The sequence below is a fragment of the Equus asinus genome, chromosome 19 (assembly GCF_041296235.1).
Source record: "Equus asinus isolate D_3611 breed Donkey chromosome 19, EquAss-T2T_v2, whole genome shotgun sequence".
Classification (NCBI taxonomy): Eukaryota; Metazoa; Chordata; class Mammalia; order Perissodactyla; family Equidae; genus Equus; species Equus asinus.
The window spans coordinates 27,446,084-27,466,104 of NC_091808.1; the positions used below are offsets into that span (position 1 = coordinate 27,446,084).

Consider the following 20,021-nt stretch of genomic DNA (forward strand, 5'->3'; position numbering starts at 1 on the left):
AATGAAAATTATGAAATGTTATTGATAAATTAATAGAAATTTAAATAAACATGGAGAAACAGCATTCCTGGATGGTAAGATTAATAAAGATATTAATTCTTCCTGTTGGTTTACATATTTAATGCAATGTAGCTTCAAGTTGTAATAGAATTTGGTTAACTTAACAAAACAATTCTTAAGCCCATTGGGATGAATAAAAAGGAGACTATAAAAGGAATTGCTAGAAAAAACATTGAGAGAATCTAGCCTAACCACATATGGAAACATGACAAAAATCTCTTGGTGTAGATTCTGTTTTGCTTACATTTAGGAAAATGGATCCATGATGAGGCGGAGACAAAGCTTATTTATTATATAAGGGAAGAATTGTAAATCAATAAGAAATTGGAGAACTAGTCAATAAACAGTATTGTTAGTATTTGAGGGTAGAGTTTCACACTTATTTCATATCATGTATCAGAATAAATTCTAGTTCCACGAATTTTACATAAAACTCTAAAATTACAAAAAACTTGAAGATTTATAATGAAACGTTTATGAGTACTCTGAATGGGAGTGTGGGGACATTGTCTATGCTTGGAAGCAATCAGAAGAAGACAGAAAAACATCAACATATTTTGACTATGTGCAAAGCTAAAATCTTCTCAACATCAAAAAGTCATACATTTCCAGATGAAATAATCATCTACCTCAAAAATTCAAGAATTACCTGAATGCCTGTTAGAACTGGAGTCCTGAAAGGTAGGAGATTTTAAAATACATTTATGAAAATCAGTAGCTTATATAAATGCCAGTAATAACCAGTTAGAATATGTAAAAGACTAAATTATCCTAGACATACTGATAATGAAAATATGAAATATCTAAGATTAAACTTCAGGGACCTACATGAGGAAAACTTCAAAAGTTTACTGAGGAATATGAGGGTGTGCCTACATGGAGAGAAATACCCTGTTCCTGTCAGAAGATAGCATTGTGACTTAAGATGTCAATTTTCCCCAAATTAATTTATAATGTAATTCTAATCAGAATCTAATCAGAATCACATATTCTTCTTTTGGAACAAAGTTATTCTTAAGTTTATCTCAGAGAGAAAGTTAAATAGCCAATAAAATTTTTAAAAGATCAATAAGATGTCAGATATCATCTGTATCTTTGTATATTTGTATTTATAAATATCTATGTATATTTATAATATTATGTATATGTATAAATATACATAAGTATGTATCTATGTATATTTATAAAGCTGTAACTATTAAAGTGTTGTGGTACTGATGGAAGCCAGAGTAAGGGAACTAATCAAAGCCTAGCGATAGACCCAAGGGCTCATTATATGATAAAGGTGGTATTTCCTATCAGTGTGGAAAGGATGGCCTGATCAGTAAATTGTGCCAACAAACAGTTCTTACGAAGCATTCCTTACATGCCAGCACTGGCCAAAAGGCTTTATATTTGTTAATTACTTTAATCTGCACAACCCTATAAGGTAGGTATTATTATTATGTTTCTCCTTGACTGACTTCCCCCAATCACAGTTGAGCCAGGATTCAAATCCAACCAGTCTGGCTCAGAGTCCATGCTTTAAACAACCAGGTTTCTTCCGTAATCAGTGGCATTAAATAATGACTTTCTGGAAAAAAATAAAATAAAATGAGATCTCTGCCTCATAGAGCACATTAAAACAAATGTAAGATGGATGAACATTAAAATACATTCCAAATGATTAAAGAGTGAAATCTTAAAAATATCTTCAAAGAATTAGAAGGAAAACCAGGTGTATTTAATGATAAGGGAAACGATAATAGCTAACATTCACTGAGCGCTTATGTACCAGACACTGTGCTAAATATTTACTGTTTTTTCCGATTACATTAAGAAGTTTAAACATTATAATCAATTCTGGCAAGACTATGTAGTGAAAACAGGACCGTCAAAGATTTCAGGTAGCATTAAGAATTGATACAAGTCTCTTGGGAAGTACTCTGAAACGCATGACAAGGCCTTTAAACTACGTGTTTTTTAAATAAACTCATTGAGGAAAAAACTGCATTTATTTCCTCACAATGAATGTTTACTAAACTGTTGGTTCTCTATTCTGATCCAGCAATCCATTTCCAAGAACCTAGTCTAATCCTAAATATGCAACTGCCTTGATGCACAGATATATTCATCTTAATGTTATTTGTAATCGTGAAAAACTGGGAGCAAGTTGAAGAGCACAATAGGGATGTGGTTGACTGTTTAACACAGTGGAATACATAGCTTTTATTATGTAAGTTCATGTAAAGGTGGGAAATCAGAGAATGTTAAATTATATAAAAACATAAAGTTTTCCTTCTACATATGGTATATTTATGACTATGTACAAGTGTTTATTCTTCTGTCGACCAAATGCAACCCTTTTTGGGATCTGATTTGAACAACTCAGCTGTATACACACAAACACAGTTTTTGAACAACCAGAGAAATGTGAACATGGACTGGCTGTTGGGTACTAATGAATTGTTAATTTTGTTAGCTGTAGTAATGGTGTGGTTGCATAAATACACACACACACTTGATCTGTTTGTTAGAGTCAAGGTGACACATATGGAGATGGCAAGATAAGGTGTCTGCGATTGGCTTTAAAATACTCAGCAAAAAGCAGGGGTGGGGAGATGAAACAAGATTGGTCATGAGTTTGAAATTGTTAATGCTGAATGACAGGTGCATGGGAGTTCACTATTCTAGTCTCCATTTGTGTTTGTTGAAATTTTTCCACACTAAGAAGTTAACAAGTGGTTACTAGAGGGGAAACGGGTGATTAGGCACATGTGTGTGGTGACGAACTGTAATTAGGCTTTGGGTGGTGAACATGATGTAGTCTACACAGAATTAAAACTGTATTACAATGTACACCTGAAATTTATATAATATTATAAACCAATGTTACCGTAATTTGAATAACAACAAAAAAAACATTTAAAGAGAGAAAAAAAATGAAAGCACTAAGGACAAGGAAGAATTGCCTATACTTAGGGGAAAAGACTAAATAAGTACAGGAAAATATAGGTTATGTTTTTTCATGATATAATTCTCCCTGAAATTTATCCTGAGACTAAATTTTTTTAAAAAAAGAAAAAAATATATGCACAAAGATGATTATTTTAAGAATGTCCATAATAGAAATAATATGATAACAATTAGGTCTAAACAGCTAAGGAACAGTTAAATGGTACTGTCTCTAATCAGAGGAATGTTAGACAAGCATCTTAAAAAATAATGAAGTTATCAGATTAAAAAATTACAATTATACATATATACAAGTAGAAATTGTAACATTTGGAATATGAATATGAAATGTATGTACCTATGACTGAAAAGGAATATGCAAAAATGAAGTTATATGCTATGAGATGAGTGAGATTAGATGATTACATTTCCTCTAATGTTGGTGTTATTTATCTGACTTAAAAAATAGGGCTGGGGCTGGCCCAGTGGCGTAGTGGTTAAGTTTACACGTTCCGATTTGGCAGCCTGGAGTTTGCCAGTTCAGATCCTGGGCACGGACTTAGGCACCCATGCACTGCTTATCAAGCCATGCTGTAGCAGGCATCCTACATATAAAGGAGAGGAAGATGGGCACGGATGTTAGCTCAGGGCCAGTCTTCCTCAGTAAAAAGAGGAGGATTGGTGGCAGATGTTAGCTCAGGGCTAATTTTCCTCAAAAAATAAAAAGGGCAATGTAAATGTGTTAGACACAAAATTAATAGTAATGTATCAATAATGTAATGACATGTTAGTTAATAGGAAATTAAGAGTTAGGAATGGAAGACATTTGAGTTGAATGCTGCAGTCATATTAGGCAAATCAGTGACGCATTTTGTATCCCAGTCTCTCCCCTATTTTCTCATTCCATACCATTCCCAACACAGATAATTAAGCATTAATTAGTTTTCATCCTATGTAAATATCTGTCTTAAATAGCTGGTCATTAGTTTTTTATTTTTACTGTTAAAGATTTCTACAGAATTAAGTGAAACTAGAGTCCAGCATCTATTGAGCAACCTCTGTGGGCAGGCAGACTGTTAAGTGCTGAAGAATCAAGGGAGAATCACAGGAAGTCAAAGGAATTAAAATCTTACAGGGGAACAGACACACCAATAACTATTAAATGATGTGATGAGCACAGACACGATACAGGTGTTCTAAAAAGAGGGCGTGGATAATCCTGCCTAAGGGAAGGCAGAGGGAGATGTTAAGGCTGTTGGGAAAAAGAACAAGACAAGGAACTCCAGAAAGACGATACCAACGGTAACTTTATGTACTTCATTCCAAGTTAGAGGAAGAAGAGGGAAGTGTTCCAAATCAGCTTCTCAAATGACTTGGGGAATAGCCTTAGACTCAGTAAGTGGAATAGGGTCTGACATTCTGCATTTCCAACAAGATCCCAGGTGATTCAAATATTGTTGGCCCTTATTGAATGATAAGGTTTTACAATGGTGTGATGTGTTCAGGTATACGCTTCGCCTGGGATTCATGCAGGGTAAACTGTGAAGGCGAGTAGATGGAGGTTTGTGTGCTCTGCCAGAGCTTGGACTTCATCTGTAGTGTCCGTTAGAGTTGGCAATTACAACAGCACTGCTGACTTCAGGTAAAAAGGAAGTAGGAAAAGGAGAATTGTAGAGGACTGAAGAGTGAATAGATTAATTGCAAATCATGAGAAATACCAGATAAAGCCAACTTAAGGGTCCGTACTCATCAAAATATTCAGTCACGAGAGACAAGGCAGTGGAACTGCTTCGGACACAAGACGACTTTGGAGACCTGACAAGTGAATGCGAGTGAGCAGAATTTTCTATAAAGAATAGTATAGGAATAATTGATGAAATTTGAATAAGGTCTACAGTTACCTAATAGTATTAATTTCTGGATTTTGACCATGTGGCTATATAAGAGAATGCACTTGTTTTTGAAATATTGGATGTATTTATTGAAACATATGGAGGTATTCAGAGTAGAGGGGCATCATGTCCGCAACTTCATTTCATCAGAGCTGAGAAAGATAAAGCAAATGTGACAAAATGTTAACATTTGGGCAATCTGAGTAAAGAGAATATAGGAGTTCTTTGCACGATTGCAGGTTTTCTTAAGTCTGAAATTATGTCAAAATAAAGTTGTTTTTTAGTGTGGCCAGGCAAAAGAATAGTACAACCCACATAAGCAAGCCAGAAATCTAGGACTCAGCCTTCACCCACACTTCATATCTAAACCAATTGTCAACACCATCTCATTTCAAATCTGCTGCTCTATCTTTTCTACCCCTTTCACAGTCCAATCTAATGATCCCTCATCTATACTGCTGAAATAGTCTAATCAATTTTTCCCTCCAATCCCTGTGATCTTTTCAAAATGCGAATCTAATTCTCACACCTGATCCCCACCTCCATTCCTTTGAAACATTTGACAGAGACAAGTCTCCAAAGAGGACCCCTAAAACTCTGCCTGTCTAGGCTGGCTGCCTTTTGGTAGTTTTTCACATCTTACTCTCCGCTACCAGCTGCTGTTCAGGTGCCAGATCCACCCTGCTCCCTGCTGCCTTGGGCCATTGGATGTACCATTCTTTCCTTCCCTTTGCCATCAGCTGCTGCTGTTCATTTGTGAAATCGATCACTTTATCTGGGGAAGCCTTTGCTAGGGCTCTCTTGCTAGTTCTCTATTATGTACTCTCATAACTTCTCTCAATAGTACTTCTCTATCACATTAGTTGCAGTTTTTAAGATAGTGCTTGTAAATTACATCAAGGGCAGGGAGTGTGGCTGTTTTTGCTCACCACTGTGACCCCGAGCTGTAACAGTGCCCAGCGTGTAACTGGCTCTCTACAAAGCTGCTGAATGAATGAATGAAAGGGAGAAAGGGAAAGCAGGAGAAATACAAGACCGGGTCAAGGTGGGGTTTTAGGATGGAATCCAGGAGAGGATTTGGGAAAGCAAGAATGGAAGGTCTGGGAGGGTGATTATAGACAGACAGGTAAGCAGAATGTGTGCAGTTAGATTCTGAATTATCATGTATTTCCTACTGTTTCAAGAGTCCATTGTAACCTTGCAAGATACAAAAGAGTAAGAATGATAAATGTAAAGAAAATTTTTGAGTAAAACTCAATAAAAAGTATCACCTATGTGAAGGTTGTTTTCTTCACAAAGTTAGATGTGCTTTAAGGAGAGTGGTGAATAGCTTTTAGAAGGGTAAATTGTCTGGAATTTGCTTCAATACTCCAAAAATGTTTCCATTCAAACAAATGTAGGCACTACTGGAACCACGTGCCAGGCACATACACATTTTAAAACCTCTCACAATTCTGGTTACCCTTTCTTAGCAATGAGTTGAGAATTACGCCTGCCATCTTATTTTCCTATTTAACATCTTTCTCCGCATTCCTTTTTTGGGGTGGTAAGAAATCTTGGGGGACATCTTAGAATTCTGCCTAACATTTCCCCTGAGCTCTTTGAAGTCAGTTTTCCTGCATCTAGTTTTGCTTCATGTGAACCTCATTCTCATTCCTTTGCAGTACTTTTTATTCCTTCTCTGGTAACTTTTAGGATAGCTTCATTGTCATGTACTGTGTAATTTTTTTTCATTTGCTTTGTTTGACACTCCTTGAAATCTTACGGTTAACATCGATTCTGAAAACGTTTTTGGCTATCATTTCTTTGAATTTTGCCTCCCATTCATTCTATCCTCTCCTCTCTTACCCCAATTCAGTTTGTCTTCCTTTTTTTCTTTCATATTTTCCATCATTCTATTCCTTTGAGTTGTGGATTTCTCTTCCAACCCAATGATTGTCAGTTTCAGCTGTGTCCATTCTATTCAGCTCAGTTGGTGATTATTTTGTTTTTAAATTTAAGCAATTCTCCATTTCTGAGATTTCCCTAGGCAATATTAGTTGCTTTAAAAACCTATTAACGTGTATTCTGTGAACCCATTAACTATTTCTTGAGATGGTTCTTGCATTTGTTTGCACCTCATTTGTTTCTTGGTGTCAGCATGTTTTGGAGTCCTGGTTGTGTGCTCGTATTTACAGGAGAGAGTCGCTGTTAAGGCTAACCTGCCACAGCTACTTATGGGACCCTTGTCATGGAAGGGGCCGATTTGCATTCCTATTTTCAGAGGCAGCTGGGGAGGGGCAGGGCAGGTTTCAAAGTGGGGCACATTGCCTTCTCTCTCCACCCATTTCTCTCTTCAAGGCTCTCAGATTTTATCTGTAAATCTCATCAAGAAGCCCGCCTGAGGTATCAACACGTGTAGCCAGCCTGCAGTTGCACCAGACAGCTGTCCTGCTCCCAGTTTCCCTTTCCTCCAGGTCTGCAGCCCCTTTGGTGTTGATCACATCTTTTTGGCAGTACTTTCCCACGGCCTCCTGCGCTGAGTTTGCTCTTCAGTCAAATTCCATATTGGTATTAGTCTTTCAGAGATTCCTCACAAATTCTGCTCTACTTACAAGTTCCTTTTTTCGCTTGCTAATGTGGATGTGTATGGGCAGGTCTGTGCATGTGTCTGTGTATGTAAAAATTTTGTCTAACGTTTGTAGGGTGCTTTGCCATCTTGAAATCAAAGCCCGGGTCACTGGTGGTAGGCCATGCTCTTTTTTCCAGTGTTGGTGAGAATCCGGCACTTCAGCCTACATTTCTTTTTTCTATTCCTTTCCACATCTCCAAACCCTTCAAGAAAGAAGCCAGTTTGGTTACTAATGTAGTACTGGAAACTTGGGGTTCACACAGACAACAATAATCATGATGAAACTAACATTTAATGAATTCTTAGCATGTCAGATATCCTTCTAATGTCTGCTACAGAAATCAATTCATTTAATCCTCATAATCCCAGGATAGCTGCTCTTATTCCTATTTTATAGATACGACAACCAAGGCAAAGAGATATTAAGTGACTTAAAGTTTTAAAAAACTCATTGTTTTAAAACAGTGAAAGAATGGTGCTAGTCACTCTCAGAGGTGGATGGAATTGGTCCTGGCTCTCCAGAAGTCCCAGTCTGTTCTGATTCTGTAGAGTCTTACTTGGTCCTGAATTATCTCCAGATTTAAGGGTGAGCAGAAACTAACATACAGATCCAGATCAAATTCAGCCAGGATTTACAGATGTGAACCAATCGTCTCTATAAAAATCTGTAATTAAGACTTTGAGAACAGATCACTTTACCTTTTCATCCCCTTCAAGTAATCAAGCAAATACAGGAAATTGGGCATTTCCTGAAGATGTTTTTAAGAAATCTTACTCTGGGTATTTTCAGTTTAGGAATATTCCATCTTGATACATCAGTATTTCATTGCATGTAATTTTGATCTAGTATATTAAAATTCTGCAATGTTATATAAGTAAAGACAGATTAACATGTTCATTATCTGTTTGTGTTAAGGAACTAAAACATCACATTTCCTTTCTTTCCATTTGTTTTAGTACATAATACTTCTCTGAATCAATGGAGGAATGGGTATTCTCCTACTTGCAAGCCTCAGATAAGGTCAGAATCTTCTGCACAGCTGTTACAGGGAAGGAAGAAAAGACACTTGAGTGAAACAGCATTAGGTAGGTTAAAATGAGGATATGAGCACTAGAACTAAAAACTGAAAATAAAAAATCCTGATGTCCAAAGAACTCCTGCCCCGTGGGAGTCAATAATCCAGAAGAGTCACTGCACAGAACATCCACGGTCCTCCGGGCATTAGACAGCATATTCATGTAGTCAATTCAGAATTACGTGTGGACTGGGCTTCCATCCACTGTGTGGCAGTTGAGGATTTCCTTCCTATGTTCCCTGCCTCGAGTTGTCTTCTACCAGCTGTCCTCCTGGACAGGACTTAGTCTCCAAGGTTCTGTTCTTGACTCAAAATATGTCAGTACAAGGTTGCCTTAAAGAAATTTATTACCATTTCTGGTACCTACTGTGGAGGTGTCGATTCACTGAAGCTTCTTCAGAATTTTGAGAAATTAGATGAGATTCAAAGGTAACTCAACCACGTAGTTCAGTTTCCCTTAGGAATTTATAGTTCCAAGATGATCAACAGAAATATCTTCTAGTAATACAAGGTGGGGTTTATTGTAGGAATTTGGGACAGGATAGTTTCCATAATTATTGCAAATAATGATTAAAAAAACTTAACTGGAAATATATTAAATAGCAAATTATCTATATACTCTTTTGGTTCTTGTTCATTGTTCCACTGGATATAACACTATATACACTGGTCAAGTATTCCCCAGATGTAATATGTCAATGTACCAATAAATCAGAAACTAATTTCATCCAAGATGTACTGGACTGGATTTATATGTGATTGATTTAACACATTTATCTCTGCTGTCTCCAGTAATCCCACCATAATAGACCAACTCACTACCCGATAATCACTGTCTCATAAACTAGTGCGGCACAAAATTAACCAACTCCAACCCCTCGTCCAGAGACCACTATGCTTTTTAGTGCTTCACTCTTAAGACAACCAAGAGTCACCTGGCTTTTGAGGAACTTTCATACACGTGCTGAAACAGGGAAACTTGTATCTCTTAACAAGATGCACTATGAAATACACATTACCTAAAATGTAAAATGTTTTACTTGAACTGATAGTTCTAACTTAGTGTTTGATGCAAATGCAGGGACAGAAGAACAAGTAAAATGCTGTACTACAAAGTAACCAGACAGCTCCCTAAAGTCCAGGACACCTGGTCTAGTCTTATTTAACAAGTCAATGTCATGAACTTGAACTCTTATAAATTATAAGAAACTTAGGAGACAATACCCAACTTCAGCATGTGCACTGATGTGAAGAAACTACGACCCATAGAGGACGTTTTTTAACAACTTGAGAAACGTACATGTGGATTGCGTATTAGATTTTACATTACACAGAAAAATACTACTTTTTAAGATTTGTGCTAAAGTAAAATAAACAAGGGAAGTAAATAAATGAATAAATATATACTCACAAACAGGGAACCAAAACAAAACAGAAAAAAGGAAGGTGGAAGAAACTCAGAAAATACCAACAATAGAACTAAACTACTAATTAATATCCTGAGAGAAAAACTTCATCCATGAACTAAGAACAGGATGCTATTTAAAAAAAAAAGAGTAACAGAGAATAAGAACTTTTAGAAATTAGTACTTTAATAGAAAACTTTCAAAAATTAATAGAATGATCAGAAGTTAAGGAAATCTCCCAGAAAGTATAACAAAGTCAAAGATGTGCAAAAATGAGGGAATAGATAAGAAAATTAAAGAGGTTAAGTCTTGGAGGGTCAACCTCCAAGTTACAGAAACATGCACAGAGTAAAGGAGAGGTGAGCTTATTAAAAAAGGAATATGCGATGTATTGGACTAAAACTAATGGAAATAGTTATGCCAGGACTGTGGATATTTTCTTCCTTAAATTTTGTTTTGTTTTTTGATAGATGAATTTTAAAAGTAGTGAAACAAATGAACAGATAAGGAATCAAATGTCACCTAACTAGGAAAATAATTCTAATACCTATCAGTCATGTGTAATGTATGACATTCTCAATGGATCTCTCCATGGCAGGAGAAAGAACTAGGTTTGAAGAATTTGCTTTTCAACCTACAGAACCAGGATCCCACAGCAATTTTACTGCTGTTACTAATGTCAGCGTTATATCAAGAACCCAGAATTCATCATCACAAGTAGGTTTTTTGTATACTGAACTCTAAAATTGCTTATTTATAGACTTTTAAACCAGCTGATTTGAAAAAAATATGGAATATTTTATTAATCTATTACAGCTTTATTTACTAGTACATATTAGCATATTTAGAACTGTCTTATTAGGAAGCAACACATTTGATTAAACTTTTTTACTGGGGAGTTAATTGTTCACTAACCCTTGGTTATGGCTTTTTTTTTTCTGTGTTAAAAACTTAATCATAACCATCCGTACTCCTTAATCTGAGGCTAAGTATCATCTTACTAATAAGATTTCAGCACTTATTGTTCTCATTCTGTTCCGTGTTTTATCTGGTCAGGGAGGAGAAGTCGAAAGGTGGGAGGGTTTACAAAGGCCAGTGTGATGCCCAGGGACCAGGAACACATACATGAAGACTGTAATAATCATCTTTGCTAAATGGCTCACCAAATATTTCAGAGACTCTCCTAATAAAGAGAGTCTGTTAAACGATCATCCCATTGACATCTAGGGTGCTTTATGCTAATCTTTTCTGATAAGAGTTTTGCATGTTAAGGCATTCATTTTTTTTATGCTATTAAAAATAGGCTTGTATGGGTGCACACACAAACGTACACTGCATACCTGCCCAAAAGGATTGTGTTGGTTTATAGAAGACAGGTATTCTTTCCTGTTTTTCTTAACATTTTATAACAATGTATTTATACAACTTGTCACAGGTGCACTGCCATATTCTCTTTCTATAACTCATGAAAGGAGAGTATCATCACAGCTAACTAGATCCTGCTGTAATCCTATTTTGCAGAATACTGCACGACGGAGATTGCGAAGTGAGAGCTCCTATGACATAGATAATATTGTGATTCCCATGTCATTAGTGGCCCCAGCTAAGTTAGAGAAACTCCAATATAAGGAAATACTTACTCCAAGGTATGTATAATACATCTTTTTATCTTTTTTCTTCCTTCTTTTTCTTGAATAAACTTACTTAAACTTTTAGAGTGAAGTTAAAATTTTAATTACTGAAAAGAAGATGCCCCCTTCCCTATTCCTTCCACTTGTATAACCACGGAGGGAAAATGGTGAAACAAACCTTTCCATTACTCACATTGGAAAAAAGTGCCATTTAGTATCACAACTGTACTTCCCAGTTTCTATTAAGAATTGGGAATTCCTAGGACTTATTTCCTTTAGCACTCTTGGAGTCTTTGTTTCATTCAGTGAGATTAGATATCTATTAGGTATATAGCACAAGATACTTTAGGGATGGAAACAATTACAGTAACCATCCTTGCTCTTTAACATGGAGGTCTGCACAAGGTTGCAAAGAGTTCAAAGAAAGCAACTCCTTTGCATGGAGTATTCATACCATAGGACAGTGACACCTGTGAAAAGAAAAATCAGATTTTGATGTACTGCCGAGTCAGCAATAAGCACATCAAATAGAAAGAGGAGTGGGAAAGTCTGGGAGGACGTCCATGGAGGAGGGAGAGGACGGCGAGGGTATTTCCATAGGGAGACCGCGAGAAAGGCGCAGGGACAACGGTGCAAGTCTCAGTCAGAGGACGTTTTGTGGAGGACGATAAAGGAAGTTAAAGGTAGAAAAGAAGTTAGAACCAGACTGTGGAGGTCCTTGAATGCCATACACAGATCCACTGCCTACTGGCAGCAAAGTGAGTCACACTCTTTTAACAATGATGAAAGTTTCTTAATTTTCTTAAGAATATGAATCTATCACCAGGAAGAAGCGATAGAAGAGGCCAGAAAGAGACATGAGCTGAGTGACAACTACAGTAATTCCTGCCTGTCTCGATTCTAGCTAATTTCATAATTACTTTGAGGTATTAGGAGAACCTTTAATACTCTAGGAGGTATCATGAAAATTCCCACAGAGAATCTGTGATATGTTCTACATGAGTAAGGAATAACTTTTGTGGTTATGCTGTTCTATCGAACAGCGTTTTGAACTTACAGTGGTCGGCGGAAGCTGGCTGGCTGAGCTGGTTGTTTAACAGAGGAGTCCTGTGATGCAGTTGTTAACCTCAAGAGGCCATGATGCGAGTCTCCGCACAAAGAAACTGGCACATGCTACAAATCAGGGTGGTTTCTTCTGAGCCAGTTTATCAGCATACCGCTGACTTAATTCTAAATTAATACATTCTTAGGTATAAAATGCAGCGATGCAGGAGACTGTTCACTAAATCCCAAAGGAAAGCCTCATTTTTAACTTGTCCTTTACTCATAATACAAATACTTTCTCTCTTTAAAAAAACAAAGTATTAAAGTACAACCATTCGAATTATGGAAGTCCCAAGGAAAGAAAACAATACTGCATTAGCTGTCCTTAGAGAATAAAATTGCTACATTTAGACAGATTAACAAAAGCTATTTGATATTGGTTTGTATCTTCAACAGCTGGAGGATGACTGTTCTTCAGCCTCTGGATGAATATAATTTAGGTGAAGAAGAGGTAAGTTGCTTTCACTTATGGGATCACTACACTTTATCTATCACGAAGCCTGCTTAACTTGATATTTGAAGAACTAAAGGGAAATAGAAGCTCTTTAACGTCCACTGACTTTTTCCTTTCACTTATGAAAAGAAAGTTCTTCATTAAGGATGTTAATTTGATTAGAAAAACGTTTTTGTGAAAATTTGACTGCAAAGACAATAATGAATAAAGAAAAGCAAAAATAAAATATACCATTTGCGGGGCCAGCCGCATGGCAGAGTGGTTAAGTTCGCACGCTCTGCTTCGCGGCCCAGGGTTTCGCTGGTTCGGATCCTGGGCACCAACATGGCACCACCCATCAGGCCATGCTGAGGTGGCGTCCCACATGCCACAATTAGAAGGACTCACAACTAAAAATACACAACTATGTACTGGGGGGGCTTTGGGAGAAAAAGGAAAAATAAAAATCTTTAAAAAATATATATATCTATATATACCATTTGCTTACATGAGTTGTTAAGATAGTCTACATTCATTCCCAGTATTAGTCATATTTTTCTGTGTGAGGAGACTTAGTCTTAATATTCAAGCCTACAATGCCATATTCAAAATCTTGGAAACAAACTGCTTTTGAATTTGGAAAATTTTGGATTTTAGAAAAGTAATGTGGTATGTACATCATGTAATACACGTAGGGAGCCTAGAGCAGTTCTCATAATATTCATGTTTCTATAAGTGAAATATTTATAGGAAGTGGAACAGCCTCACATCATTTCAGATCAGGCTATGTCATGAAAGAATTATGAAAACTTGTTTTTTCAGATTTTTGGAAGTGCAAGAAAAGGGACCATGGACCTGTATGAGTAAAACTTAGATGAAGACAACAGTTACAGGGGAAAATACTGTATAACCACACTAATTCCAAAGTGATCATCTGTGGAAGCAGTATTAAATAGAAGACATTTTGTCTCTGTCACAGTCTTTCTATGCCGACTGATTGTGTTTTTCAACTAGCAAAATTTCCTGTTTAATACCTTTTCCTCTTTTTTTTTTGGTAAGGAAGATTCGCTCTAACATCCATTGCCAATCTTCCTTTTTTTTTTTTTTTTTTTTTTTTTGCTGAGGAAGATTCACCCTGCGCTAACATCTGTGCCAGTCTTCCACTATTTTGTATGTGGGTCGCTGCCACAGCATGGCTTGAAAGTGGTGTAAGTTTGTGCCCAGGATCCGAACCTGCAAACCTGGGCAGCCAAAGTGAAGCGTGCTGGACTTAATCACCACACCACAGGGCCAGCCGCATGCTTTTTCCTCTTTTAATGCACTCTTCCCTAGTTCTGAATGATCCTAGCCAGGAAACCGAAATTCTTAAACTACCACAACCAGTCTGAGAACTCCAGATAAGTCATTTGCTAAATTCTCATTTATCTTGATTAGTTTCACTTTTCTTTGATATTAACATGTTCCTAGAACAGTGTAATCAATAATGGGCAATCAATACAAACTTCTGAACAAATAAAGTATTAAGAATATTTTATGGAAATGCAAAGCACTGTGAACCTATTTGTAACCTAGGTAAGTCTTGAACCATGACACAAAAATTTTTTAAAAGTTTTTAACTCCTTGTTTTTAGGAATTTGAAGCTCATTTCGTAACACTTACTCTCTCGAGTTAGAATGCATTTATTTTAGAGTTTTCTTCCTATTGTTCTCTTGATGAGGAATTGTTTGAAACCTGTTGTAATATTTCAAAATGTTTCTGATAAAAGCAAAACTTTTTATTTCTAATTACAGATAGAAGATCTTTCTGATGAAGTCTTCTCTTTAAGACACAAGAAATATGAAGAGAGAGAGCAAGCCAGATGGTCACTCTGGGAACAGAGCAAGTGGCAGAGAAGAAACAACAGGCAGGTGTCATAAATTTAAAACCCAAAACCACAGAAACAACAAAAATTCTGCATGAATAATGAGAGCGCCCACTAAAAAGGAAGAAAACAGACCAATGTACCACTAGCTATTTGGGCACTAGAAGCAAAATACTGCATTTACTGAGCTTACCTTCAAAGTCTATGTGGGCTATTTATGAAAGGAGTTTCTGTGTTTTACACCACTCTATTTCTCACGTTGTCAGCCTCTGGAATAGTAGATTTAATTAAATAATGTGAAAATTCTCCCTAGATAATGTAGGTCATTTCAGTGTGCTGTAATACTGGACGTAACACTAGGGATTAGACTCCGGGTAATCTATTGTAACACAGCCACTTAAACAATGTTCTTCTAAAAAACAGACTCAAGGAAACTGTTCAGTCTAAAAAGCAAACAGTCAAAATAATTTGAACATGACTTTGACAGAAGGGGGTAGAAATCCTAAAAACATAATTAGTAATTATATATTTGAGAAAATCTCTGGTATTTTATTATTTACGTTTGAGTATTTTTTAATATAGCCAAAAGTCAAAAAGCAAAATCATGTTGAAATCTGGTAGTCACTTTATTGAGGGAGCATCCCTCACTTAATTAGTATTGTTAAAACACATTTCTCTGGTTAAGTCTCAAGATAGCCAGAGTTGTTGTAGATCCTTATTCTAAGAGTTATGAGGTCTCTAACATGAGATTCAATTCTTATTTTTCTCCACATTCCAGACATGTAACTTTCCAGAAGTACAGAGGAAAGTGTGAATGAGTCCTTTGTGGATGACATTACAGTAATCAGAGAAAAACTACAAGGGTCAAATAACTGTCCTTTCTTGTCCTTTTTTTTAAAAAAAAATGCAAACCAAAACCACTATTATAATCTGGCAGAAGATTTCATAAAGTACTACTTAAGTCTTTGAGATATGAAGATAACAGCATTAAGATAAGCAGATGAATTTTTAAAAATCTTTTGGGCAGAACTATTTAAAGAAAACCTACCAAGTTAAATTGACTTAATGACACCTTGGGTTGTTCATAAAACCTTAGGACCTCAAGAAGTAACAAATAATTAAATACTTTCTTGCTAGAGCTTACAGTAAAAATGTCGAAGGACAGGACCTGCTTTTGAAAGAATACCCTCCTGACTTTAGTGGTGGCCAGCTCTGTGCTGCTGACAGTCCTGCTGAGCTTCCTTCAGAGAGCCAGGATCTGAGTGCACAGGGCTCACCTTCATTAAGCGAAAGTCAAGAAATCAAGGTAAGTGTAATATACATCATTATTTAAACCCCCTTTTAATTGCCTTTCAGTCTTTTTTAAACTTGTCTGCAGAAACTGCTGGTTGCAAATAAAGGTTCCATCCTGACGTAACAAATTCATTTCGACTCTTAGTCTAGAATGCTGGGTACGAGTCGGAGGATCCACCTCCCCGCCTCCCCGCATCCCCGTGCCAGCACTAACCACAGATCCCTTCTTACCTTTTTATGTAACATGGCAGTACCTGATTTCACCTGCTCACTTACATCTTAGGAAAAAAGGACCCTATCAAAGTTGCATTACAAAACAAATCTGATTAAAGAGAATAGCACCTGGCACACAGTAAATTGTTAGCTGCTGTTTCCCTTCCTCCTCTTACAGAAGATTTTTACCTATCTCCCCATAATCTCGTTCTAACCTCAAGGGAAGTGTTTTCCACCACTGCATCCATAAAGTTCACGCACTTTTCTTCATAAGTATGTGTTTGAAAAGAACCATGTCGAGAATGCAGACTAGAGAAATAAGCAAACTGTAGAAAGCTCGGAGAAGTCAATAGGCGTCTGTAATAGGCGTCTGTAAAACAGGCGTTCCCAGAGTGCTCCCAGGCTGAAGATGAGGCCCAGTGCCCTGGGGCAGCGCTTCCCCCTCTTGGAAGAGGCAAAGTGAAGAGATAATCCCAAAGTCCCTAAACAATTCTCACTGTGTTCCATTCTAAGTTGCGAGATATTTAGGTTCAAATGAAAATCTGCCCATTTATGTGCTAAAGAAGAGAACAATAGTTATCACAAAATTGACATTTACAGATCACTTGATACATGAATTTAAACAAAACAAACTAGTTGAAACTTAACTGAAAATGTTTTCTCTTTCAGTCTTTGTGGTGGGAACGACGGGTTTTTCCACTGAAGGATGAAGACACAGAAGCCTTATTATGCCAAGATGAAAAAAATGATCCGACTGAAAAATCAAGCCCAAGTTTCCTCAGTGAAGTCTTCTGTCCCAACGCATCAGAGAATGGCCACCATCCAAAAAGGCAGGCAGACGGAATGGAAGAGTACACACCCTCTGGTCTAGGACTTACGCATGTTAAAAAAAATAGGTGACAGGAGGGAACAGGTTAAGAAAACCCTGTAACTGAATGGAAAACAGGAGAAAAAAATGAGCCCCATTCTCCACCCCCTAGCTCCTCCAGTCACAATTCCAGAGTGAGAGCGTGCACTGCACGTACTAATCTTTCATGCTGTTTACGAAACAGGCAAGGTATGTCTCTGTTTCCTTTCTGAACCGCAGGAGTAACTAGCTTTTCACCTACAGACAAGTGCTAGTCATTTGTGTTTATGATGCAAATCACAAGCACCAGAAAATTAACTGCTGCAATCTGATGTCAAATCACATTACTGAGTAAATAACTTTTAAAAGACTTCACACTCACACATGCATACACACATATATACACACATGCCTGTGCATCAAATGACAGCCCTTTTTTCTACACATGGTAATTCATTAAATTGCCTCAGAAATACACTAGAATATACAAATATGTGTGTATAGAGTATACATACATACACACACATATATTGTTTTAAAACCACTGGCAGTGACCACTCCACTTGAAAATGCATATATGAACTACCCTATGAAATATTAAGCTGCAGTAGTAATAAAGAAGCACAGGTTTCCAATGATAATGGACATCTGACAGTCTTGACTGTGGAGAGGGAATTTTTTTAACGTTTAACCAGTAGTAGAAGATATTTATGGAAATTTCTATACCAGATAACACAATACTCCTTTATTTGAAATCACTGATATCTCTTGGACTAAACACAATTGTGTGTTCACTCCTAACAAAATAAGACAAGCAAAGGAGAGTTAAATATTGGTGTATTTTAAAATTATCCCATCTTCTAAAACCCATTTGGGTTTTATCTACTTTATGTATCTATCTCATGAAGAGAAGACACCAACTTAAAACGGACAACACACAGGAAACTCCTATCAGGATAAAAAGTATTGTTGTATTTTTAGTTAATGTGGTCATTCCTTACCATAGCTTACTCTATTCAAACAAGCATTTATTCTTACTTGTATCCTAGAGTGGTAATTAAAATTTTTCAAAGGATAATGCTTCAATATTGGATACTGGAGTGTATATTAAGGAAAATTCCTTTTGAAGCTGTTACATCATTTTTTTCTACGTAAAAGTTGATGACGATTTATATGAATCGCTTTTTCTCATGTAAAAAGGTTATCCAAGTTGTAATACCCACATAACTGACAATCCTGGCCATCTGGCCTAGTCTGGGGCATTTGACACAAGTTTTTTTAGGGATCAAAAATTATACTAGTCCCTTTAAAGAGAAAAAAAAATTCAAATTCAATACTGACAAATTTTTGTTTGTAGTTTTACTGTACATTTATTTTTTACAAAAAGAAAAGAAAAGCCAGACAAACCCAAGTTGTCCAGGCAAATAAACTCAAATCTTTCTGTCATGTCTGATATTATAATCTTCTATGTAAGCTTTTTAATTAAAGTTATTTCTGTATGCCTCGTGTTGTCTGATTGATTTGATTAAACGCCTCCTGTTGATGGCACAAACCTCTTCTAAGCCAAAATAAAAACACACATTAAGAAACAAATTTTTACCTTGTAACATGGAAAAAAAACAAGCAAGCTCTATTCTGTTCTTAAGTGTTAATGTTCTTATTTCTCAAAATTCATAGTAGCCTAAAGAATTTTAACGACACCAGTCCTGTTATTTCTTGCCACACCTATTACACATAAGAGTGCTGACAAGAACAAAATGGCATACACATTTGTTGTCAAAGTGTAATCTGGGACACAATTATAAACATTTAGTTTATGCATTAACTCTGTACCTTGTCATCTCTTAGCCTACCTTGTCTTTCTTGGATTAATAAAATATATACCCTTGGGATCAAAATCCACAGTTCCAGAATATTCTCAGCCATCTGGTTCAGCGACAGGGTAAAGTTAGACTGGAAATGAGACAATGTTAAGTAGAGAAGCTTCCTTTGCCTAATCCACCTCCCAAGGGCTCCACTTGTAGAGAGTACAGACCAGAAACCCATGCCCTCCTGGGTCGTTCCCACGGTGCCAGCCTGCCGCTGAGGGTTCGTTTCTTCATTTTTTAAGTGGGGACAAAAATACCTGTCCTACCATTCATAGGAATGATTTATAGATTTAATGAGATTATATCGAAGTTCTTTATAACCTACAAAACATAACTTATATAATGACAGCTACTTTTTAATGAGCACCCTCAATTCTACCATCCTACAATTCTAGGAACAGCAGTGGAAGCTTTACATATATAACAGTATCTCTTTTAACCTCAAAACAACCATGCATGGTTATTATAATTACATTCAACGTATAAACCAGTTGAGCTGAAAGAGGTCGGTTGATTTGATTTGCTAAGGTCAAATCGTGGGAAAGGAGAAGAGTCAGGGTTCAACTCCACATTATTTCCAAATAGAGGCTTTGCTTTCTGCTCAGAGCGAGCACAGCATTACTTCCTGTCCTTAAGAACAGTGGGTGTAATGAAGAAAAGGGGGGAATCACTGAATGCCCTGGCCCTCCAGCAGAGAGCCACCCTGATAAAATCTATGTATGTATGTTGGAACAGACCACCTGGAAATTCCTGGGCTTCATACATTGTTTTATGTACCAAATACAAGGTGCA

General features: G+C 36.7%; 1 protein-coding gene and 1 long non-coding RNA gene across 19 annotated transcripts in view; one reads left to right on the forward strand and one right to left on the reverse strand.

Annotated features, from left to right (window-relative positions):
- KANSL1L (KAT8 regulatory NSL complex subunit 1 like) overlaps window positions 1-18,860 on the forward strand; it is a 138,463-nt gene extending 119,603 nt beyond the window's left edge. For 14 of the 18 annotated variants that reach the window (XM_070489856.1, XM_070489857.1, XM_070489864.1 and 11 more), the window contains 7 exons: window positions 8,455-8,583; window positions 10,578-10,696; window positions 11,501-11,625; window positions 13,111-13,165; window positions 14,938-15,050; window positions 16,146-16,314; window positions 17,184-18,860. In XM_070489856.1, the coding sequence (XP_070345957.1) occupies window positions 8,455-8,583; window positions 10,578-10,696; window positions 11,501-11,625; window positions 13,111-13,165; window positions 14,938-15,050; window positions 16,146-16,314; window positions 17,184-17,414 (941 nt within the window). In that variant the 3' untranslated portion in view covers window positions 17,415-18,860. The remainder of the gene's footprint in view (window positions 1-8,454; window positions 8,584-10,577; window positions 10,697-11,500; window positions 11,626-13,110; window positions 13,166-14,937; window positions 15,051-16,145; window positions 16,315-17,183) is intronic. The other 4 variants (XM_070489861.1, XM_070489862.1, XM_070489863.1 and 1 more) reach the window with 1 other exon arrangement.
- LOC139041069 (uncharacterized) lies at window positions 61-17,301 on the reverse strand. The gene is made up of 2 exons (XR_011495596.1): window positions 17,163-17,301; window positions 61-1,633 (listed from the first exon to the last, which is right to left on the reverse strand). It is a non-coding gene; the product is annotated as an uncharacterized lncRNA (long non-coding RNA).
- Window positions 18,861-20,021: the final 1,161 nt, after the last annotated feature.